Source organism: Poecilia reticulata, chromosome 12, assembly GCF_904066995.2.
Source record: "Poecilia reticulata chromosome 12, P_reticulata-male-v2, whole genome shotgun sequence".
Classification (NCBI taxonomy): domain Eukaryota; kingdom Metazoa; phylum Chordata; class Actinopteri; order Cyprinodontiformes; family Poeciliidae; genus Poecilia; species Poecilia reticulata.
Window position 1 is genome coordinate 23,199,148 of NC_088841.1, and position 25,896 is coordinate 23,225,043.

Below are 25,896 nucleotides of genomic sequence, written 5' to 3' on the forward strand. Positions count from 1 at the left end.
TTAGGGTGTCCTGTCACTTTAAATCCAGATAAGCTGCTGCTGGCCATGCCCCCAACCCAAAGTTTACACTCGTATATGAAAATGGCTGCAAACAGATGCGTAATTATACAACCACACATCTTTGAAAAGCATTAGTAGAGCCTCCTGCACAAAAAGCAATGTTGCAGCAAGTGGTTTCTGGAAGTCACCAACAAAACACTTAACATTTCCAGCAGCCATTGTACAGCGCATATAACGGTAAAACCAGTTGACCAAACATGCTACCTGTTACGCTTTTATGTAACAGGTAGGATGTAACACTGGTTACCTAGCAACACCAACCAAGGAAGTTGGGGATTTTGAAACGGCTCATTTTCAAGACACCAAACAACTTTAACTTATTGCCAAAAATGAGTTTTTAGAAGCAGTTAAGACCCAAATAGAAGTACAAAAACATGCAGAGTTAATTTTAATCGTAATAGTTCCTCTTTAAAATATTTCGAATATTTAATCATTTAGTCTAAAAACGAGAACTTGAAAGCAGAATACATTTCCAGGAGGAATAAACTCACGGGCTGGCCGGGGTTGAAGATCGTCTCCTGAGGATTTTAGAGGCGAATCCTTGTTGCCTCCACTAGGAACCGTGTCCTCTGGGGAGCAAGGATCGCCACACGGGTTCCCCAATTCCCACTCCTCCAGGGCCTCCGACAGCCCAATGATGCCGTCTTCATTCATCTCCCTGAAGAAGTCATCCTCTTCCTCTTTGGCATTGCCATTGCCGTCCTCCTCCCAGGAGTCGTCGGATGTAAGCACGGAGGAGGGAGACTCTTGGATGGGCGACTGAGTCCAGTGCAGAACCCCGGGTCTGTTTCTTCTTCTGTCCATTCAGTCCTAAAGTCTCAGCTTCTCAGTCCAGCACACGGAGCATCTTTCTCAGATTCTGTGGTACCAACAGAAACCGATGCAGTGACGCTTCATTAAGATACAGATAACGGAATTGAAATACAGAAGGTCAAAAGTGCTGAAATTCAACAAGTTATGTATTTATTTCTGATGTTGATTATATGGTTAAGTAATCATTTCATGTTTTTTTTCTTTGCTGATTTATGGCAAACTTGTCAATTTAAACTGTGGAAGGCTATAAGTGCCACAATAAAATAACATTTTTTTATCATACCTGTGTAATGTATCAATATTAGTAATTTCCATATGTTGAGCTTTTAAATATACATTGAATTTTATATAAAATGATCACATTTATGTATTTGGCCACAATTATTGGATGGTGGCATATTTGGCCCTCTGGAAAGAAAAAATGAACAAAAGTGAATGTTTGTCAACGGACAGCTATTTTGGTATATATTCACTCAATTAAAATAAATATACTTAATTTCCTCTGTAAATAAACAAATGTAACATTTGTAATATATTGTTAATTTTTTTAAAAATACATTTAAAATTGTGTAATCGCCTATGGTTATATTGTATTTACTAATGCTTATCACTTTGGATGCAGTAGCTTGTGAACAAATAAGCAATTTCCCCTTGGGGATCAATAAATGATATTATATTCTAGATAAGAAAAACAAAAATCAATTTAAAAAAAGCAAAACGAAAAATATTTTCTTGAATAAAAATATACAAGAAAATTAAAATAGACTAATGATTTTTTTTTAATTATTAGTATAATTATAACAAGAATTTGTTATTTTTAAGATTTTAATTATTAATCAAAATAATAATTTTCATTAATCAAAGGGAGACAGACAAATGATACCAAACGAAACAAAACCTGCGTTAAGAAAAAACAATAAATGGCCACACAATTTTAAAAGCAGTAAAGTACAAGCAGAAGTTTTGTTTGTCTTGTTTTCTGAAAGCATTTATCTGCACAGCTAAACGGTCATCAGATTTTTACTGATTACAGATCAGTAATCCTCTAAGACTGCATAGAACAGACATAAAATATGTCATTTTATAAGACGTGTAGTTTGGTGATAATGTAGGTAATAAATTCAAGATGCCAGACAAAAAAAGCGTCACAATGTGCCTGCCGTATCATGTGACCTCAAAGGGATTAATATAGATGTTTATCTAACGCCTTATTATTACCCTCATTGTTTTATTTAGTTCAGTCTTGTTTGCATTACGAGGAACTAAGATTAACATTTGCTGCTGTGTTGCTAGAATAAAACCCCACGGAGCGGCCGACTTTAAAATCTAGTGTCTTATCAGTAAAAACATAAAAGCTCACCTGTTGACTCGTTCAATCTCCCTGCAGAACTGAGGGTTTATCTGAGCCGCCATATGGGGGTTAATCTGCTCTAAACCCCACAGGGGGCTTCACTGACACCCAACTGACCCCCATCACCAGCATACATCTACAACGCTAACCAGCTGACATTCAGGGAGCCGCCATCTTGGATGGACGTTCAAGAAATTAAGGGTGAAAAAAAAGGCAAATAAAACCGATTTTTTTTGTTCAAATGGTGGAGAAATCAGGACATGTTGAGGAAAAAATAAAAATGCAGGTAGATTAAACACAGACAGGAGGAAGGATGGGGCGAAGCACGGCCCGATAGGCGGCTCAGATATTTGACTGATAATCTCCTTATGGTTCACCAAGCAGAGCCGAGGACACTGGACGCTCACGCAAGTGGACCAATGTTACTAAAGGTTACTAAAACTGACGAAATAAATAAAAAAATTCAGAAAATATTTTCGTTAACTGAAATAAATAAAAATGGTATTTAAAGGCAGGGAATAGAAAAATTTTACTCAAGTATACTTTTATCGAAATAAAAGTAAAAAGTATCCGTCAAATAATAGTCAAAAAGTATTTACTGAGAAACTGATCAAATTATCAATCATTTAATATTTAAAAATTACATCATCAGATGGACCAACATATAAAGTTAAATGTAAATTTTGGTATTTTAAGAACCCAACTGATTCATATAAATAATATAATAAAAAATAAAATAACAAAATCAGGCCACTGAAAATGTTTCTTTCAATAAAAAACGTTAACAACAGAAACTGCAGGTGTGTGTCTGCGTCTGGTGAATTTTAGGTTAAAACATGTTTGTTTTTCATTCAGGGGGGAGAAAATCCAGAAATGTTACGTTGGTAATACTTCATAATAACTTTCACCTTTTTCATTTCGGCAAAGAAAATTCACCAAGTTATGAAAAAGCTAAAATTGCTACTATAAATAATAAAAACTAAACAATATTTGAACTAATAAAATCTACCAAAACCACTCTTAAAAGCTAATTAAAACTAACAGAATTAGACAAAAAGTAACAACAAAATAAATCTAAACTATAATGAAAAATCCAAAACTGTCTTAAACCCTGAAGTGGACCAATGAAATAACATCCAACATATTTTGCTTGGCCAATATTTAAATTAATGCTAAATGAAATAATACAATTTGAAAGGAATTTGCCAGATGGTCTGTATTTGTAGATTAAATTGAAAGTCTGAAGCTGCAATCTGGTGAGAATATATTATTTCAACAGCTACTGAATTGAACGATTAATAAAAAAAGATTAAAACACTTTTAAAACACATTTTTATGTTCAGCAGACTTTAAAATAAATATTCTGGTCATTTCTACACTTTATTGTTTGGGTGTTTTTTGTCATTTTGATTAAAAAAAAAAGCTGTCCCAAATATTTTTCCCCAATATAAACTTATAAAACCAACACTTATATTAGGTAATTAAGATTTATTAGCAGTAGTAAATAGTGTGGTGCAGTAAAACTACTTTCTAAAAATGTGTATTTTTTCAGGACTGTTGCTCAAATAAATGAAACTGAGTGACTAGTTAATGCAAACCTTTGTAACACAAACAGCATAAAAACTTAATTTATTATCAACTAGCAAAGAAAGGAGCAGCAGATTATATGCAAAATGCAGGTTTTTACAGCAGCGGCTCGTTGCCTAGAAACCATAAAACTAAAAAAAAAGAAAAGACCAAATGAAAGCCCCACCCCTCCGTGTCTCCATGGCATTCACACCACAACAAACCAACCACCCACTGAGAACTACTCACTGGAAGTTAAAAGACACAAAAAAATGTATATAATTCGTCACCCAGCATCAACGAGAAAGTGCGTCACAGAAAACCGTTAGCTAGCAGTGCAAAAGTTCGTTACGGTTTACAACACGGACAGCAAGTTACAGTTAAAAATAAATGTCTCCAGCCCATTCCAAGATTAATTTTGACAGAAAAACGGCGTTACCTTGTTTTACAAAATGTTACAGGACGTCTTTCCTCCAGACAACTTTGACACAGGTGACATTTAGAAAGCCAATTATCACCAGTCCAGAGCGCAACATTGATTCTGCTGCCTGGAAGGCTAATTACCCCCAAGAAGAGTAAACGGGTTAATTTTCGCCCTAAGTTATGACTTGCAGGTATTTATTGGCCAAATTATCGACGCAAGCATACCATTCACATGATTTACAGCATTAGTGTGCTTTAAAAACTAAATATTTTCCAACGATTTTCTGAAATACATGCTGGATTTCTGGAGATTGCAGGTAGTGTTTACCTTACAGTCAGCGCAGAGGGCATAAAACCTTTCCAAGTCAACCTGAGTTGTGATTGGTTATTATGTTAAAAGGAGGCGGGATATGTCTTTCATGAATATACCTTAGAAAATGTAGTTACTAAGCGACGCCACAAGGGAACACTGTTTAATAACAATTTGATATTTATACTCTTCCAAATAAGTTTTAAAATCAAATAAATGATTAGCAAATATAAATACAAATATATATAAAGTAAAAGTGAAAACGTTTTTGGTAGAAAGTCTACTCAAGTACTGAGAAACTGATGAAATTATCAATAATTTAATCATCAGATGGAACAACATACAAAGTTAAACGGAAATTTTGGTATTTTAAGGACCAAAATCACAATAATTCATAGAAGTAACAAAAAATAACAAAATGAGGCAAAATAAATGTTTTCCAAATCAGTTTATTTAAGTATAAAACGTGTTTGTTTTTCATTCAGGGGGTAGAAAATCCAGACATTTAACTCAAGTAAGAGTAGAAATACTTCATAATACTTCATTGATGAGATTAATGAAAAAGTACAGCGTCCCTCCAGGATTTTCTGATTTTGTTCTGGGTGTGTGGGGGAATTATTGACTTTTGTTGCTAGTTTAGAAATATTTTCAAAAAATGAACAGTATTAGTACTTATGTAAGACAGTAAATGTGACTTTTTGTCATGTTTTTCATAAAGCTGAGGCAGCAGAGTAGTAGAAGTAAGACACATGGCCACCTACAGGTGGGAGGTGCCATCACTTAAACCCGATGTTCTTGATCATTTTTGCAGAAAATTTGCAGTACACTCACATTAATGCATTAGAGCAAAAAAAGTTTATGGATCTGGATAAACACATAAAAACTGTTTTGATTTGACTTGTAAAATAATATTTAGGCACACATGTGTTATATATAAAACGCTACGGCGGGCCGGTTTTGGCCCCCCGAGCCTTCAGTTTGACACCTGGGGGATGCAGATGATGGATGGATGTTAACCTTCATCCATTAGCAGTGAAAAATCAGGCTGAATATTTTTCCTTTTCTTCCATATTTCCTCTTCTCTACCTGACGGGACGTGTCATCTGTTTCCCTAAGGCCACACACACACACACACACACACACACACACACACACACACACGCACGCACACGCACACACGCGCGCGCGCGCACACACACACACACACGCACGCACACACACGCACGCATACAGGCAGCAGCTTGAATATCACGTCTCTGATGCATTAATTGTCCTGAAATGCCCTGAAGGCGTTTCAGCTGCTCGAACACAGGAAGAGGATTTGGAGGCAAGAAAGTGTCAAAAGTTGGACTTTAGACATGGTATTTTGCAGGTCCTAAACGATTAATGGGAGGGAACTGACATGATGACATTTTTCAATATAGATTATGGAGTTAAATTGAGGCCAAAACTAAAATAATTTTTTTTTAAAAACACTGAAAAGGAGACACTGAAAACAAATGTCTAATAGAAAATGTCCACTTTAATACACAACCAGATATTTGAAACTGAAAAAAATATTTATCTGAAAAGTGGATTTAGATTTGTTCACTTCCATTTTTTTTGTCAAGCTCTTATAATTATTTTCATTATTTTTTATCAGCTTCTATTATTTCAGTTTTTTTATTTGCAAATTTTTTGCAGATACATTTTTTTTAGTTTAATGTTTTATTTCTAAAATTCCTTTTCAGTTTCAAATCAATTATTTTTTTATTTTAGTTAAATGAAATCAGTTGAATTTTTTTCAGATTCAAAATTATTTTTTAAATTTTATATCATTTTATATCATTCAACCTTTACAGAATTTTTTTATTTGATATTTTATTTTTTTCATTTTAACTTTAACAATTAATTTTTCTTATTTTTTTCAGTTACAAATCTTTTATTCAAATTCAAAATGCATTTTTTTAGTTCAAAATTTTTTACTTATTATTTCAGTTTCAAAAATGTATTTAAGTTTAATTTTCAAAATTATTTTTTCAGTTTTATATTTTTTTTCTTGCTCAAAAAATTTGCTAAAAAATATTTTCAACTTGAAATTATTTTTTTCAGATGCAAAATTTATGTTTTCAGGTTAATTTTTTTTCTCACTTTCAGTTATTTTTCTTTGAACAAAGTTTATGGCTCTTCTGTAGCTCCATATAAATATCCTGGTATTTCAGTGCATTCTGTCCAGGCTCCCAGTGACCATAGAACAGAAACAGACCCGCAGCCTCACAGAACCTCCACCGTGTTTAACAGCAGGAGAGATGTAGTGATGAAAAAGAGCAAAATTAGACAGATCACCTCATCTGAAAAGGTTTTAAATAAAGTATTATGAAGTTTCTTTTCTCAGGATTTTGGTGGATTTTTCACATTTTGAATCTGTGGAGGTTAAATGAATTTTACTTTATTAGTCTGTTGAATCCAGAATCAGCAGTTTGATCCGATTACAGACTCACTTTAAATCCGTTTCCATCAATCAGTCGCTGACATTCGCCAACAGGCAGCAGGATGTGTCAGAAAAGCACATGTGGTGTTTTTCTCTAAAATGACTGACGAGAGTTTGATGGTGATTTGTCAGAGCCGTCCAGGCGGACCGTTTCCTCTCTGCTGGTGACATTTATATTCATCTTTATTCACCATCTGCTTGTTTTGACCATATTTCTCTCGTTTCGTCCATTAAGAGCAAACAGACACGCTCCATCTGCAGAAAACAAACGGGACGCACCTCCCTGCACCAAAAACAGATTCATTTCTACAATTCCAACCCAAACCGGCCCAACGTGAGTCAACAGAGAAACGCCACAACAAATTACATTTATTTTTGTTTCCTCTCCGTCTTTCATCGCTTATCTGCTAATTACCGTTTCTAAAAACGGACGGAACGTGAACGCCCCCTCGCTCTGCATGTATGATTTTTATTTGAATATTTAGCGATGTCATTCTGTCGATGTCTCATTATTTTCCCTCTCGGGTGAAATTGCTGCTCCTGAAGGCCCCACAAGAGGGGATGTGATTAAATGTAGCTGATTAAAAAAATGAAATCATCGTCTGGGGAACCGGTGCAGTGTGGGGTGAAAGGACGAGGCAGGCTGAGCGCGTCTGAAGATATCCTTAAATAAAATGGAAATAAATCAACTATTCATTAAAAGTTTACAACTTTTGCAATAACAACAGTAAATCAATAAATCAATAGTAAGAAAAAAACACTTTTCGTACTGCTAAAACATATAAAAAAGCGCACAAGGTGCAGAGGTAAAATGCAAATTTGTAAATTGTTAATTTTTCTTAAAATCAAAAAAGCCCTGCACTCTCCAACTTCATTTATTTAACTCAGTTTAGTTTTTCTATGTTCAGGCTTTCCTTCAAATCTGTGGAATAATCTACTACAGTCACATGTTGATGACTTTAGTAAATAAAACACTATTTATAAAAGATAATTACAAATACAACACTCAGTATTCAGGGCCATATTTAGCCAAACGCAACGTCAGAATGGGGAAAAAAGCTTACATTTTGAGATTTAAGTCAAAATTCTGAACAAAACTCAGAATTCTGAGGAAAGAAATATTCTGAAACTGAGCTCAGAATTTTGATAAAAGGGTTGAATTTTAAAATTAAAATAAAATCCTGAGGAAAAAAAAGTCTGAATCTGAGATTTAAGTCAGAATTTTGAGATTAAAGTTAAAATTTTTAGGGTAAAAAAAATAATTTTGAGATTAAATTCTTAAATCCTTAATTTTCTTCTGTATCTCACACTGAAAATCCAAGAATCTAAATTTAGATTTTATTCCCTGAGAAACTAATCCTACATTAAGATTTTTTATAGTAAAATTAGTTAAAATGATTGTTATCTTTAACAATAAATATATCTAAAAATCTGATTTTTTGGGGGAAAAAAATGTTGTGGATTTTATTGACAACATGCTGCAGTCTGCTCTGGTTGGGAATTTATGTTTTCACAAACTATATTTGGGTTGTAATAAATTGCATCAAGTAACCTTCAGACTCCTACTTTCTGTCTTTCTCTCAACTTGTTTCCTAGAAATTATTTCTGTTCCTTCTTTATTGGTTGATCAGTTTAAACTTGTAATTCTTCTGATTTACATGATGTTTTGTTTTTCTTGAGGTAAAACTTTAATATATGACAAAAACATTTAAGTCTAATCTTCAAACATGAAAAAACTGAAAATCATCATCATCAGTGGGCGTTTTGTTGAAACTCTGATCCCAAACATCTCCTAACAAACAGAGAAATAAATTAACCTTCTTGTAAAAGATAATGAACATAAAGACTAATATAAGGTTTTGTTTTGAAAAAAAAAAACGAAGCTATAAAGTGATAAAATATCATCTTGTTTTTACTGCCAACATGTATTCCTGAAAAAAGATGTAATAAAATATGTGGTATATAATTAAATCTGTGATTCAGCTTTGTGATGCATTCAGACGACAGGCTGTTTGTGTTCAACAGAGGAAGATAAATCAGGGAGATTGCCTGGTGCATCCATAATTACTTCCTTCCCAAACAGTTCGAGTTTTTCTATCAGGGGCTGAAAATATGACAGCAACTCAGGCAAAGAAACATTATGTACCTCATCGCTTATTTTTACAGAAAATTATAATTGGGGGAAAAACAGTTTAAATTGCTCGTGATTGCCAGTAGTTCATTTTTGTCCTCTGTAGAGGACATTTCTAAACTTGAATATCTCCCACTCCCTGCATTCTACTGAATTAATTCCTTTTGGTATCTGGAGACATTTAGGGCATTTCAATGATGCCACATGTGAAGGGGTGGGACTTTGGTACCTTCCCTTTTCTCATTCATAAAAATGACGTTCATCGGTAGAAGCACATTTTATGGGAAGAGACAAAGTAAGTGCATAAAACGTTTTATTGTGCAAATTTTGATTTAAAATTTTGTTGGCATATTCTAAATAAGTCTCTTAGCAACATATTAAAACATTCAATGAATTATTTTGACTGTATTTTGTCGTAGTATTTAAAATTTGTAATTATTTTTGTTTTTTCTGTATCCATCCATCCATCCATCCATCCATCCATCCATCCATCCATCCATTTTCTAACACCCTTGTCCCTCAGTGGGGTCGGGAGGGTTGCTGGTGCCTCTCCAGCTAACGTTCCGGGCGAGAGGTGGGGTCACCCTGGACAGGTCGCCAGTCTGTCGCAGGGCAACACAGAGACACACAACCATGCACACACACACTCACACCTAGGGGCAATTTAGACAGACCAATTAACCTGACAGTCATGTTTTTGGACTGTGGGAGGAAACCAGAGAACCTGGAGAAAACCCACCATGCACAGGGAGAACATGGAGACTCCATGCAGAAAGACCGGGACCGGGAATCGAACCCAGAACCTTCTTCCTAGGCAACAGTGCTCAGTTTTGTAAATGTAAAATTCACTCTTAAGTTGATGTTTGGATATTTTCTTTGGGAAAAAACTGGTTGCCATCAAGGTTCAATTTCAAATGTATGGGGTTCCGATGTCCACTGTAGTGGACACATCATATTTCAAAAATAAAAACTTTTTTCCCCCAAAAAATGTTTTCAGTATTCTAATTACCTTACAAAGATTGTGGAATTTAAAAAAAATGGTGATTGGACAATATTTTTTTTCCTGGTAGTCAGGAGCATAGACATGAATACGTAGACGCCTCATGGAGCGCTGAGTCGTACATAAAAGCGTCCGCCATCTTCTATGTGGCAGCAGGGCGATCAGAGCTCCTTGAGTCCTGTGCTGTGTGGATTTATTTTAACCGTTTTATGAAACAACCTGGATTCGTTAGGATTACCTTCCCCAGGTAATCCTGGATGAAAGATCAGAATCACTTTGCAGCCAGAAATTCGCTTCTAAACAACCGAAAAATATTTCTTATGTAGCTAAATTAGCCCGAAATAACCGCTGTTAGCGTAGCAGCTAACGTTTTCATACTGTTTTCTAATGAGAGAGCTGATGAAAAACCGCTGTTAGAGGAGAAGTTAATTAAAAACCAGAGGATTTAGTGAGGAAAGATCAGTCAGGATCAGAGCTGGAGCTGCTGGTCTTCAGTCTGTTTCCAGCTCAGCTTCACCATGTCGGTATTTAGCTATAAAGATGCTACAAGTCAGAGCCCAACATGCTGAAAATGTCTTTTTATGAATGTGAAAGAAACATATACCAAACATATATCGTATGTATTTTCTATTTCACTTTTGGATAATTTCTCTTTTATTCTTGGCTTTAGCCTGTGAACCAGGACGTCTCAGAGGTCATTGAGTTCTCCCAGTGTGACCAGCAGACTGAAGCCTGTGACCAGTGTTCCCAGTATAATAAATACATGTTTCATTCTTTCACTTTTTGTGTATTTTTAAATATCTCAATCTGAAGTATTAGTGTATTAATGTAGCTTTTGTAATGAAATCAACATAATTTACTCTGTTTGAATTATTTTCACTCTGCTGTCAATAGCAGAGTTGATGTATACTGTAATAAATATTTATTCTCTGGAAAAAAGTAAGAAAAATATGTAGTTTAATGTTTGACAATGACTGATTTATAAATCAAGTCATTTGATTTTTGAGTCTTGTTTGCCACCTTCATCAGATTATTTGCTTATAATGACAAATCATAATAGATGATGGCCAGCCTGTCATGCAGTTAACTGATTTATTCCTTATTCCCCAGGAATAAGGAAAATTATTTACAAAAATAATTTGTATGTAAAATTAAATACAGGAAAATTATTTGTTTCTTGTCTTGAAATGTTAAATGTACATTAATTTATGTAAATATATACTTTAATAAAACACTGTAAAAGTGTGTTCATCAATTTCAATATAAAAATGATCAGAATCATTTCTATCAAATAAAACATTGCGCTCTTTATTCAGAAATGCCCCAAAACAATTAAATAATCACATCAACAGTTAGAAACTCTGTCTTTAGTAATTTCTTTGATTGCCAAATATATTAATGTGTGTGAGAAAACGTGTCAATGGCAGCTATTAACTTAAAATACTTTGTAGAACGGCACTTTATAAGGTTCGGTCCATTTACTTGTATTAGCTTACTGGCACATATTCCACATTCAATATGGCGGACGCTGTTACGTATCGCAGCAACGGGCCGACCCGCCCCATGAGGCGTCTACGTATTAATGTCTATGGTCTATGGTTAAAGTCAATGTCTTCTTCGATGGTATTTTATTTTACCAAGCTGAAATATAGTTTTAATTTCTTCTTCAAGCTGGCAGTTTTTAAAAATCTAATTAGTTATCCACTAAAAATGCTTCATAACAGTAAAATACATTAGCAAAATTACCCCATAAAGTATAGCAGCCAAACCTGACGGACCTGCTAGTGTTAACATTAGTGTTAGCATGCTAACGCTATCAGTAGCATGCTAACGTTGCATTGTAAAGAAGTTAAGATTTTCTTGGAAAAGTATACATCTCCGATTTTAGTTGATAATATAGGTACCTTTAGTGTAAAATGAAGATAAATACGTTGTTTTGAACTTGTGGCACCGACAGAAAAGGACGTCAAATTGCTACATTTAGAACAGAAGCACCGCCGCCATTTTAGCTTCGGACAAACAAGAGCGTTAAGCTACGTTTTGAGTCTGAACAGCTGGTTTTGTTTGTGATCGGCTGGTTTAGGTTACTGCCCACCAACAGCTGTTTGCCAACCGCAAAAACACTCAAAATGAAGAACTGTTTTATGCGACACCGAGCTGATATAGTGACACTAATCCTGCTCAAGGTGCCCCAATCGATTCACAGGCTTTTCAGAATTCATATTTAATTGCTAGCGAGTGCTAGCTACCAGTTAGCCAGAAAGCAAAAAACCTACCTTTCAACCAAATGCCTTCTTTCCGCTCACATTCAGTCCTCCTCACTTCAACCATCGCTTAAGTTTTTCTACATTGAGCTACTGTGTCAAATATTGAAACGAAACTCCTGTGAAGTCTTCATCTTCCAGGATGTTACACATTCTAGATGTCGACACTCTGCTTTGTTTGTCCAAACATCTTAATTTGTGAACCAGTATTTTATCCACAGTGAGCCTTTCCCAAATTTACTTGGTAGATTTGAGTTTTAAGACTAGATTTGCCTGATGGTGCATGAACTATTTAAACAATTCAGACTTATGAGGGAAAAAAGTCAGAATTTTGATTTTTAAAAAAGACAGTATTCTGAGAAAAAATTCAGAATTCTTTAAGTCAAATTCAGAAATTCATCTCCAAATACTTTTTTAAAAAGTTTGGATTTTAAGATGGTTTTTCTGAGAAAAAAAAAACAGAATTCTAAGAAAAAGTCAGTCTTCTGAGAAAAATGTAAAAATTCTGAAATTCATGTCTGAATTCTGAGAAGTCAGAATTGTGACAAAAAAAATTCTGAAGTCTGAAACACAGGAAGATAAAATCAGAATTCTGAGAAAGAACTCAGAATTCTGACATTTGTGTCCAAATTTTAAGAAAATAGAATTCTGAAATTCAAATCCAAATTCTTAGAAAATGTCAGCATTTTGAAATTACAGTCAGAATTATGAAAATTAAAATAAAAATTTTTTTATTTTATTGTTGGCCCTAATCTTCTTCCATACTTTCCAGACTTGTAAGCATTGGTTAATTTTTTTATCTGCTCTTAATTTTCTGTGGATTGTGGCATGTTGAGTTGCATTTTCAAACTAGCTAACCTACGTTATGTCGTACAGGAAGGAACCATTGATCAAAATTTGGAAGAAAATGATTAAATAACACATTTTTATAGATTACTGACTTTTATCTGGTACCGCTTTAAGTCTGAGCTCTTCATACAAAAGGTTTAAAGATAACTCAAAGGTTACACATGTTTTTATTTATATAGGAGCATTTTAATGTGAGCATATATCCATCTGTATCTACATATGTCCATTTTTATATACAGTACAAACCCGAGCTTGTAAAGTCAAGCATCCGTCGTTTTCAGCTGTACAGTTCACTCTCAAGACAGAAGCAGAAATAAACGTTAAATAAATAAATTAGACGTCAGACAGAGCGAGGAGCCGTTCCAGAAAGGTAAAGATTCACAAATCCTGGCTGCAGCGCATCGGGTCTCACAGCTGGAGGTAACACGTTGAGGAAATAATGCCTTTCAAGTTAAAGGTTGGATTAGAAAAGAGAAGGAGGGCTCAGAGATCAGTCGGTGGTTCTGTTTCGGTTTGTGCCGTCGGGTCGTGAAGAAGGTTGGCCGTCACCATCGTCGTCGTCGCCTGCCAGCAGCTACAGCGCCACGTTGAACTCCGTCACCAGGAAGTCCACGTAGTCCCTCTCTTTGGTCTTGAAGGCCTCGGCGATGAGGCGAGCGGCGTCCCGGTGCTCTCGGCCCCTGAGGGAAACCCCGTTTACCTCCAGGATGATCTGACCCACCTTCAGCTGGCCGCAGTTATGGGCCGAGCCGCCCCTCTGCAGCGCAAACACAGGAAGTACATCAACAAGGCGCCAGGTCAAGGTCACGTTCAGGGCTGCAGCTAACGATTCATTTACTTTAATTCATTTATTTCAGACAGACAAAAAGTAAAACAAAGAAAAAAGAAACATTTACACAAATCTTCCCCATCGATTAATCTGATAATTAATTTGATTAAAAAAAAAGTAAACACTTAAACCAATAATATATATCACGAAATGTGATCAATATCGATAGATAATACATCTGATAGAATATTAAACATTCAAGCTAAGCTAGGTTGGTGGGATCAACTAACTCGCAGCTCTTTGGTTGCCTAGCAACAACCTATTGGGTAAAAAGCAGTTAAAAGTTCCGCCCAACTCTGGCTACCTAGCAACAAGCTGTTTTGAGTAACTGGCGCAGCGACAGTTTCAAGTTTTCCCTCAGCGCCTCGAAACTGATTAAAAATAAAAAGCTGACGACATGGAGAGAAAAGTGGATGAAACAGGAAACATCTCAACAGCCTGGCAGCATTTCAGACATTTAAAACAAAAAAATGATCAATAATTATCGATATCGACTGATGTGAAACACTTATATTGTGATAAGTATTTCAGTCTAACCATATGACCAATATATTAAAAGATGAGAAAATAAGCAAATAATTTAATTATTTTGAATAAGAAAATATAAATTGTACAGCCTAAAATGTAATAACTTAACATAATTTGTAGTAAAAGACGTATCTGCAGCTTAAAAATAGATTATTTTTTGGATTAATAATTGGAGAGTAAATTGGATTTTTTTTAGCAAAATTTTGTAAAACATATTTACAGAAAGTTTTTATCTTAAATGGAAAATGTATCGTTTTTGGGCTGAATTATTACTCTCTATGTTGTTCTTTAATCAAATGGCATTTTTAAAAGTCTGATTACTCCATTTTGTGATTAATCGATTACTAAATTAGTTGACTATTATTTGAATAATCGATTAATCACGATTAATTCCATTAATCGTGTCAGCCTTCGGTTTTATTTCCTTATCGTATCGGGGTTTTATATTTATACCAACCAAAACAAAGCCTGGTGTAACTGTGGAGTGAAAACTAGAGGTAAATGTTTTCTTTGGAGGGCTCTGTGTGAGGAATTTATTAGACATTTATAACTGCTGAGTGTAAAATATTTCTTTAATGCGCTAAAATCAAAACAATAATTTCACACAAGTCTATTTGTTTCTAAATAATAAAAATAGTTCCACCTGAAGCGTTTTTGAGTCAAATTACCAGCAGGCTTAACATGGTAGAGGATATTTATCGCTAAACTTGCATCACAAACGACTCAGATCTTTGAAAATCAAACAATTTAAACAATTTTACCAACTTCTGAGGAGTTTTCCTCTGAAAATGTTCTTATGCCTTCATTCATCTAAGCAAATTGCTTTAGTCAACTTTTTTTTTTTTACTTAATTAATAAAAAGGGCTTCTTAGTTTCTCTTGTAGGTAAAATTTACAATATTGGCAATTATTTCCTGAATTCTTGCATAATGCCTGATTTAAATATGGATTAGATGTTGAGGAGTTTTAATGGTGCAACATTCTTATGATATTCTCATCTTACATAAATTCTTACAAGAATGTAATTTCAGAGGCACTTATGAATAAACATGTTAATTAAACCAATAATAAGACGTATGAAAAACATCTTTAGGTCACATTAGTGAAATGAATATTCATTATAGAATAAATAGATGGGTTATCGTAATAAATTAAAGTAGCTTTTAATGGAAGTGTGTTATTTAATTCTGGTTACTCCTAATGTAAAGTTTTTGTGCATCTTTAATATTTTAATTTCTTATTTTTAAAAATAAACCTCAGAATCTGCATCAAAAGAACCTAAGAAAACATCTTGAAATTAAAATAAATGTTTCAATAAAAACAAAAAAATATTTTGTTCATAAATGAGGAAAAAAACCTTTCAGATAATGACCGTTTCATTTTAAATTGACAGAATTTATTTCTAATATGTGAAGAAATGAGGAACAAAACCAACAACAGAACTGTTTACATTAAACCCACATCCTCAGATCGGTTTGAAAAGTGACATATTTTCTTCCCTGAGCAGGTTAGGACAGAACTATGGCCTATACAAAACATATTCGTCACATTTTTGCTCAAAATCATGAGATTCTAGCTTAGAACTCCAGCATGTTCAGTAAACATGCTGGAGTTCATCTGGGGTTGCTAGGTAACGGGCAGTGCCTGCTAATTTGTGACTATTTTGAAATGGCTCATTTTCCAGACACCAAAAAACACCAACTTATTTCCAAAAACAAGCTGGGCGGGTTTGTTTTTAATAATTTGGGCTGCAGAGACACAAATGGAAACGATCAAAATGTGGATTTTGCATAATGGGTCCCTTTTAAGGCAACACAAATCCTCCTGAATATCGAGAATACAGAGACATGGTACAACTGCAGCAGTTTTTCTCCGTCCTCAGATGTGGGGATTTGGTCCAGCTAAGAGGAAAGCCCTTGAGGACAGGAGCGATTGGACATACAGAAGCCAGGGAATTGCTGCATCACCTCTCACTGCTGCAGAGGGACTGAACTGTCTGGGCAAAGCTTTGATGCCATCGTCTGAGGCCAACGGGAAGCTAAACAACAAAGAAAACCTTAATTGCGGGGTTTTTTTCTTCACTCAAAGCGAGTTTGAAAATCTGAAGATGTTTGTTTTAGACTATAAAAGCAGATCCAGTATGAACCGGTTTCACACAGACGTCCTAATATGAGTACAAACTAGAGTGAGAAATATTTAGTGCCAATACATCAAATTGTGTAATTCTGCAGAACAGAAATGCTTAAAAATGTAATTTTAAACACAGATTTGTTTAAAATTATTTGTTTATGTGATTCAGGTTTTTGATTACAGAAATCTGTGTGAAACTCTGCTGCCCTCTGCAGGCGCTTCTCGAAGTGCAGCTGCAAATTTTAGATCTAGATGGCTTTTTTGTTGTTTAGAAATTAATATGGATATAAAAGTAGACTTCCTCTTGTATAACTGACTTTATATGCATCACTTTGAGAGCCAAACAATCACACACACGCCGTGACAAATTACTGCTGTTATTTCAGAATAAACAACAGTACTGTAATAAAAATTTTAAGCCAACAAACACAGGTCAGCTACACTTTAGCTCCAGTAGACTGTAGCGCTAGCAGAACTAATGTTTATGATTAGCACTTTAGCATTAGCTTCTGCTAAATATTGTGTTGGTGTAGCACGTTAGTGCTAGCAAAACAAATGTTCATAATTACTGCTTTAGAATTAGACTCTGCTACATACCATGTGAGTGTAGAGGTTTAGCATTAGCAAGAACTAATGTTTATGATTAGCGCTTTGGCATTAGCTTCTACTAAATACTGTATTGGTGTGGCGCTTTAGTGCTAGCAAAAACTAATGTTTATGATTTGCATTTAGCTAAAAACTGTATTTGCATAGTGCTTTAGTGTTAGCAGAAATGATGTTGATAATTAGTGCTTTAGAACTAGCATATTCTAAATATAATTTCAGTGTGGTGGTTTAGCGTTAGCTGAACTAATGTTTATTATAAACGCTTTGGGATTATCTTTAGCTAAATGCTGTGTTGGTGTAGCACTTTACCTAAGTGCTGCATTAGCACAGTGCTTTAGCATTAGTAGAAACAATGCTCATAATTAGTGGTTTAGAATTAGCATATGCTAAATGCTTTAGTGCTCGTGAAACTATTATCTGTGATTTGTTCACAGATATTATGGTTAGCATAGCTAACTTCCTAGCTAGCGGAATTCAGTAAAGACTATTAATTCTTTACTGAATTAATATGCAATTATGGGTTCAAAAACCTTCTTAAATTATCAGTAAATTGTTGCATTTTTGGCTCTAATATATTTAAGATGGATTTCATAACTAAATTACAGTGTTTTTAATTAAAAACGTTCCTTTTATTGTGAAATCCGAATGTTTCATAACACAATCTTTCATTTGGTTTCAGATGGAAATGCCACTCAGCGGTAGAGAAAGAGCTCCTTGTTCCTTCCTCTGCCATTATCCACTGTAATGGGGAGCATGTTTTTCATTATTAGTCTCCCAGTGAAGTGACTCAGTTGCTCCCTTTTTGAGGCATAAAAGTTGTTTATGACTCTAAATTTAGAGACACAGAGAATTAAGCTGAGGTTCTTATCGGCGAGGCGGTAATGGGGAATGCTGCCTGCAAAACGGCTTCATTCAAACGCTTACTCCGTTATTTGTGATAAAGAAATTTAATTCCCAAAAAGCTCAGCCTTGTGAAGCTTCGTCTCGCCAGGCACATAAATAAAAGGTTCTTCTAAACCAATGATTACTTTCATTAGGTACTTCCTGATTTTTGCATTTATTCAGCAGCCGGTTCCTGTTGGTTTCTGCTTCGGGTGAAGCGGCGGACCAGAAGAAGTTTCAGAGAGGATTTGTTTTCTGACTGCTACCAGAAGCACGAACAGCACCATGACCTCCAACCTCCACATCCAGAGCAGCAGCCCTGGTCTTCCTCACCTTATTATCTCCAATCTCACGTTTTTTTTACATCCTGTCCTCCAGTCGCCTATTTGATTCTGAATGCACTGATTTCCAAACCTTTTATCCCTTCCCTTAGCAATCAGCCGCCCCAACCCAACCCCACTTCTTCATTTTTTTATTTCAATCAGCGTCTCGGTGAAGTGGGAGGCTGAGCGACGGCTCTGAATGCTCAGACCTTTTAAAATCGCTGGTCTTATGTTCCCTGAAAACGATTTGCTGACTCACAGAAACAGAAAGTAGAAAGACGCACCGACAGATGGAAAGGTTTTATATTTCCTGTACGCAGGAGCATCTCAGTAAACTACAGTCATTCAAAGATGCATAGCTTCACTTTTTGCATTTTGGTAACTGTTGGATCATATAAGAAATCATATTTTACACAGAGTTTTGGAAAATAATTTTAAAAAATTACGAGAATAACGTAATAATATTACAACTTTAATCTTAAAATTGTATGACTTTGTTCTCAAAACATCGACTTTAATCTCATGTCACTAGGATTAATCTCGTATCATTTTGAGTTTATTCTCAACTTCTGTGTTTCTGCTGGTTCCACCACCTTAAATTTAAGACTTTTTAAGACTTTTATGAATAAAATTTAAGGCACTGAGTCAAACAATCCAAAATAATTGAAAAACCATTTTTCTTATTCTTACATTCTTACTTGCACTGAACAGCTGCCTCAGCCTTAACTGATGTCAGATTAGAGTCTATAATCTACATAAAAAGTTGCATTTACTGTCATAAAGTGCAAATATTTCCAAATTAGAACCAGAAAAAAAATCACAAAAAGAAAAAAATCATAAAAAGAATCACGAAATCCTGGAGGGACTGAAAAGATGTTCAATAATATTATTTAATTTTAAGAATTCATTGATATTGTAACAGTTTGTGATCAGGTTTTATCAATACATTCTGGTGTAACCAGATCTAGAAGGTTCGGTGAAATGCAACCAGAGAGGATTTGCCTCCAGCTTCTCTTCAGAAAGACTTTTAGGATGTTGAATCTCATGGATTTTCCTCTCGTTTCTCTGAACCCACCTGGATTGTGACGATGCGCGGCAGCGGCTGGCGTGTGTTGGCTCCGCCCTCGATGGCGATTCCCAGGGTGCTGGCACTCTTTGGCACCCTCACTAGCGTGGAGGTGGGCTCCAGGAGCCCCGGCTGGGGCAGGAAACAGAGAGGAGAGGATTTTATTAAACATTTAAGAGCATCGTTTAGTAAAATAATGTTTGCAGTTTGTTCTTTGAGCAAGAATGAGGTCTTCTAAAAAGGCCAAGACCTTTTATTTCTTAAACTCAGTGTTATAAATATATGCATGAATACATTCAACGTGTCAAAGGCCAGAAGATTCATCAGGAATTTCATTTCATCTAATTTTTTATGACTCATTTAATTGTTCAGTGAATAATCTAAAGCATGTTAGCGGGGTTTAATGTTCTGGTCCAGTCAAAGCCAACACCAAAGAACATGTCCATTTCTGTTTCTGGTGTTTATGAATGTCCAGTTTCCATGAAAACAGAAACTATATAAAATGTAGAGAAAAAGCTGTACACAACAATAACTAACGACATTATAGAACATTTAAATTAGAATGTGAAAACTAAAGCTTCCACTAAATACTGTGTTAGTATAGTGCTTTAGCATTAGCATTTGTTAATTACCATATTGGTATAGCGCTTTAGCATACTGTACTTAATGTTTATGGTTCGTTCTTCAGGGTTAGCATAGCTAACATTTTAGCTAACAGTGTAAACTACTGCTGTGAGCTTTAAAATGACAATACTGTGGGCGTGTCACATTTAAATGTGTCCCCGAGGTCCATCTTTGCATTTTCATATCCTCAAGCTGTTGTTTATCTGTTGATAATTATAAATAAATACCAATCATCACATTATCTAATTATTTTCTTATGGGACGAACAGAAAACCCCAAAAACATGTTAAGAGTTTTTCACCAGTGACCACAGCAGGAGCCTTTATGTGTAAAACCTGAAATAAATATTTCCAGTTTCCCTCTTTTCCTCCACAATCTGCTGACATTAATGAAGAGAAAGGTAAATGTGTTGCTCTCTGGGACAATAAAAGCTTTTTATTACGCACAGTCCATTTAATCCCTAATTTCCTTGAGAAGTAATCCCCAGAGGGGAAAGAAATCAGCCACTTTGAATAAATAAAACACTCCCATCCTTACTTGTTATTCCTGACATCAATCAACCAGGAGCAGAGAGCGATTTCAGTTTGGTTACATTACAGCACAGCAAGTGAACGGATAAATGATGGATCATGGCTGAATGAATGGATGAATGAGTGATGAAATAAGTGAGACGATGTGTGAACAAACAAGAGGGAGGAGAGAAGAGATTGCAGTTAGGGTTAAATTCAGGATCAGGAGAAGGACTAAACATCACACACGTTGATTTATTGAGCTTCTCCCGATTTAAACCACACACACGTCGGCAGACGGCCAATCAGCTGCAAGGAAAATGAATGGAGCGCCGGGATTGGCTGTCTTGCTAATGCAAGCTAATAACGCGTCAGCTAGCATTACGGCTAAGTGTTTCAGTTTCCCAAACCGTATTTTCTTCAGAATATTTGAGAAATGCAAAGAGGTGAATTTTTCGCAAATAATTTTAAACTATGTTCCTTAAAAAAAATAAAACATCCAAATTAATCATAATTGGAAGCTGATATCAGCCAGGAAAAGTTTGATTCAATTAAAAAATACCTTATTTATCCCAGAGGGAAATTAAATTTGATTGTTTCATTTAGACAAAATAGCTAGGTATGCACAATATATCGGCATCAATATCGGTATCGGCCGATTTTAGTTATATTTTAACATATCGGTGTCGGTCTGATAAATAAAACTGGGCGGATATGAACAACCAATATTGATTTTTAGCTGTTTTTGATTGGTTGTTTTTTCCAAAGGTGTCGAAACAGCAGTGAAATTTTAAAAATATTATTAAATATCGGTTATCAGCCATAATAGCAATATTAATATCGGATATCGGCCCAAATTTTCATATCGGTGCACCTCTAAAAAAAATTGACTTCCACAGTTATTATTTTCTGAAACAAATCTGTGTTTTTCTTAATTTTGCCCTTATTTTTAAGTAAAAACTCAGTTAAACCGAGTCTCAGAAAGACTAAACCTCCCATCCAGACATTCATCTCAGCGGCAGAAACTCCTCCGTGTTTTTAATCTGCAGCTGGTTCCGAAGCGCCATCTCACCGGTTTGGACGGGTTTTCCCCTCCGCCGTCCTGGGGGTGGCGGGCGGGGCGCGCGCCCGAGGATCGGGGGCTACCGTCTTTACTGACGTGTGCCGACTCGGCGATGTCCACGCCGCTGTCCTCGCTGAGGGTCTGTCCGCTGTCGGACAGCTGGGACAGGGCGCCGCCTGATGGGAGGCAGGACGGCTCCATGTTACAGGTCACAGGTAATTACTCTTTCATTAAATTCATTATCAATACTGCTGTAAACATAAATCCACATATTGACTGTTGCATATAAGATAATAAGACAAACCCGTAGGGGGCAGTGTAGCACCAAGTTAGTAACTATGTCAGCCAAACAGATTGCTTGATTTTCCTCATCTCACCTGTCTCATATCGACAGCTTCATCAGATGATATTTTATAAGTGTTACCTACTGCAGCTATAAAACGGTAAAACCAGTTCAGGATCATTTCTGTCCCGGTCTTTACCTCTAGCCTGGGGCAGCGGCCGCACCTCGTTGACGTCCGGCTCAGCGTTGGGCCTGTGGACCTCCACTGTCACAAACTGCTGCTTGGAGGCGGCAGGCAGGCCGAGGGAGGCCTTGGACAGGGACACCGGCTTAGAGGGGAGCGAGGGAGGAGGAGGCGGGGCAGGAAGTGGCGGCGGCGGTGGGGGTGAGGGGGACGGGGCGGCCGGTTTGGGGCCTCTGTTGGGTGACTGGACCCTGGGGAAGGGGCCGATGTTGTGCTGGGAGACGGAGGCCAGCTGGGCGGACGTTATTTTCTCCTTTTTGGGCACTTTCTTCTTGATGGCGGCGTAGTCCCGGGAGGCGTCGCGTCTTGGCGCAGAAGAAGAGCTGGGGGCCGTGAAGTACAACCCGGACTGGGAGGATTCGGAGGACGGGCACTTGGAGAGAGCATCCCGCCTCCCCGGGCGCCTCTGAGACCCCGGAGGGGGCGGAGGCTTGAAGGAGGGGGGCGACTCTGCTGTGGCGGACTGAACGTCATCCTGAAGCGAGACGATACATTCATCATCACCGTCGCCAACAGAGAAAACGCAAAAACACATTGACACGGCGCCGGGCGCAGCTCAGGTCCAGATCATTAAAGCTGACCGGTTTCCTTCAACAGGTCAGAGCAGATGGATGGCCTATTCAAAGCACCAGAGCAAAACCAAACAATCGTGTTACGTTTCAGGTAGGAGAACGTCATTATCCACAGTGAAACGAGTCGCAATCTGGGCTGAAAGGCCGATCAGCAAGGAAGAAGCATCGATCAAAACCTGACAGAAAGCCGTTCTATCTGCCACAAATACGGTTTAATTTGTTAACATAACGACTTCAGAAATGTCCAAACAAACTTGCTTTCAAAGGTGACCCATTATGCTTCCTCTAACGAGTTGGGATAGATCTATGGCCTAAACAAAACACGTTCATTACATTTTCTTGCACAAAAACATTCTTAAACAATTAGATTTGAGCTTTTTTAGGGCGTCAAATCCAAATAATCTGCTGCTACCTCCCAACTCAACGTTTACACTCGCACATGAAAATGGCTGCAAGCAGATGCGTAATTATGCAGCTGTACATCTTTGAGTAGCAGAAGCACAACCAACGAAGTGGTTTCTGGATGGTAAGTCAACGGCAAAAAACTTGTTTTCCCAGCAGCCATTGTACAGCAGTAAAACCAGCTGACCAAACATGCTGGAGCTCTGACTCAGTAATCAGGAGGTTTCTGAAATAATTTGTTTTCCAGATGCTAAAAAAGATTAACTTATTGCCAGAAAACCGTTTCACAGTGAATAATGTGAGGCTCTTTTGTGGCCAACATGTTTTTTTGGAGTTGTGTCGTAATTTATCATCTTTTGAGGCCTAAAAATTAAACATCGGTTAAAAGACGTAATAAATCCTGTAGAACCATAAAGATGTTCAGTCACCCGTTCTGACTGGATCCTGGCCTTTTTCCAGGACAGAACAACATTTCTTTACTTCTTAAATCCCTTCACTGCATCATTTCACCAAGTATTTTACTCCAGTTTCTGGTACAAACATCTCAGGTCGTTTTAAACAAGAGAAAACTGACTTACAAGTAGCTTTTCTGTAACATACAGGAGCTTGTTTTGAGTAAATAATTCCTTAATATTGATAAAAACTTAATGTTTCTACAGGCAGATTATTTCACTGATAGCAAAACATTTTTTACATGTTATAAATTAAATAAGCTGCCAGTGATTATTTCATCAATATTATGGAATTATTTACTCAAAATTTACTCCTATAAGTTGCTGAAAAGTTACTTGTAAGTCAGTTTTCTCTTGTTTAAAACGCTCTGAGATGTTTGTACCAGAAACTGGAGTAAAATACTTGGTGATATTTTGTGTTTTTCTGTGATAAACCCTGAATTTGTCCAGTGGTGTGCAGATGAACACACATAATAACCCACAGCCTGGCTGTTCTGTATTCACACAGCTGTATTACACCGCTCCATCAGCGTCGGTAACGGTTACGGTCGCCTTGACGACGCATCCAGCCTGGACGGATCCTGCTGATTTCCTGCATTTTCCAAATGTGAGCGAATAAACACAGACTGAAAAGTGAAATGGACACAGAAACAGGCGAGTTTGTGAACAAAATGTGGCAAAAATAATCAAATAATAATTAAAAATGGTGATGCGTGAGCTGAGCAGTGAGGAAATCATCTGTTTTCAGTCATGAAATGGGATTTTAAGACCCCAGTGAGCTGCTTTCAGGAGGAAAAAAGGGCTTCAAGTGTCGCTCACTCCCACTTTCCTTCTTCCAAATCTCTCGTGGCTCCCACTCCACTCCAGTTTCCAGAGCCTGCAGCCACGTTTCAACCACCTTCCCATCTCCTTTCGCCCTCCCCTGTCGGCCTTATCTCTTATTTTCTGGCTGCTTCCAGCAGAGCTCACCAGAGAGACGTCGGTCAGCAGCGTGTTCAGGCTCTCCGGAGGATCCGCCTCGTTGCTTTCCGCCACGCTGTCGTTCTGCAGGCGGGAGGAAGAGGAGAGACACAGACCGGGGAGTGAGGCAGAAACGATTAATCACGACTAATCACGATTAATCGATTGTTGAAATCATCAACTAATTTAGTAATTGATTAATCGCTAACGGGAGGAAACAGACTCTACAAAAGACCATTTGCTGAAAGAAGAACAAACTCACAGCAGGAGTTAAACCACAAATGTTGAATTTAAAATGAAATTTTGAATGTAAACATGTTTTACCCAGAACTCTCCGTTTCATTTTTAGCTTCATCTGATTAAAAACAAAACGTCCTGCGATTATTAATATCAGCCTCACATTGTATTGATAGTAAGTCAGGCAAAAAGGGCTGAGATTTTCACATAAGTATATTTTGGATGCAGGTGAATCATTTGCTGCAGATTTTTAAACGTTCACTAAAAGAATACTGTGCCGTTTCATTTTAGGAAATAAAATATTTATTTTTTTATTTAGAAAAGGAATTAAATTGTTTATTTGCATTTTTATGTGTTTTTGATATTTTACGAAACAGGCTTACATGAACAATCTGCAGAATGTGCCCACTTTTAAAAATCCAATTAATCAACAGAATACCCAATAATCTAAAATTAGTCAATAAGATATTTATTTTCTTGTTTAAACAAAGAATTACATTGATTTATTTGGATTTTTTTATTTCTTAGAACTGAACAAAAAAGGCTCGTGATTGAATAAAAAATCAATTAATCATCATAATAATCAACTAATTGTCAAAATAATTGATTAGTGAAATAATCATTAGCTGCAGTCGTAGTTAGATGTATTTTTGGTGGAGATAAATCCTTTGCTACACATGAAGGAATGTTTTTCTTATCCGATTAATCGTCAGACTAATCGATTAATCGTCAGAATAATCGATTACTGAAACAATCTGTAGCCGTAGTTTCCAGCTGATGTTTCAGTCCCAGATTTCATGGCTGCTCCACATTTGTTTTCAAGCTGGACAGGAAGCAAAGGAGACATGCAGCCCTCAGACAGACGCTCAGAGCCTCCATGTCTTCTTTCACCAACAGAAACACACACTGTGAAACCGATGAGAAGCCATCAGCTCCGCTCAGAGCTGCAT

The 25,896-nt window shown here is 36.5% G+C and overlaps 2 protein-coding genes across 8 annotated transcripts in view; both read right to left on the minus strand.

Moving 5' to 3' along the window:
* Positions 1–12,571, minus strand: part of akna (AT-hook transcription factor) — a 30,716-nt gene extending 18,145 nt beyond the window's left edge. For 2 of the 4 annotated variants that reach the window (XM_008424638.2, XM_008424636.2), the window contains exons 1-2: positions 4,230–4,382; positions 552–919 (exon numbers count right to left, since the gene is read on the minus strand). In XM_008424638.2, the coding sequence (XP_008422860.1) occupies positions 552–864 (313 nt within the window). In that variant the 5' untranslated portion in view covers positions 865–919; positions 4,230–4,382. Of the gene's footprint in view, positions 1–551; positions 920–4,229; positions 4,384–12,400 lie in introns of those variants that run through there. The other 2 variants (XM_008424637.3, XM_017307684.2) reach the window with 2 other exon arrangements.
* Positions 12,572–13,385: 814 nt separating this feature from the next.
* Positions 13,386–25,896, minus strand: part of whrna (whirlin a) — a 143,409-nt gene continuing 130,898 nt past the window's right edge. For 3 of the 4 annotated variants that reach the window (XM_008424630.2, XM_008424631.2, XM_008424633.2), the window contains 5 exons: positions 24,719–24,793; positions 22,279–22,798; positions 21,806–21,972; positions 19,610–19,732; positions 13,386–13,994 (listed from right to left, as the gene is read on the minus strand). In XM_008424630.2, the coding sequence (XP_008422852.2) occupies positions 13,812–13,994; positions 19,610–19,732; positions 21,806–21,972; positions 22,279–22,798; positions 24,719–24,793 (1,068 nt within the window). In that variant the 3' untranslated portion in view covers positions 13,386–13,811. The remainder of the gene's footprint in view (positions 13,995–19,609; positions 19,733–21,805; positions 21,973–22,278; positions 22,799–24,718; positions 24,794–25,896) is intronic. The other variant, XM_008424634.2, reaches the window with a different exon arrangement.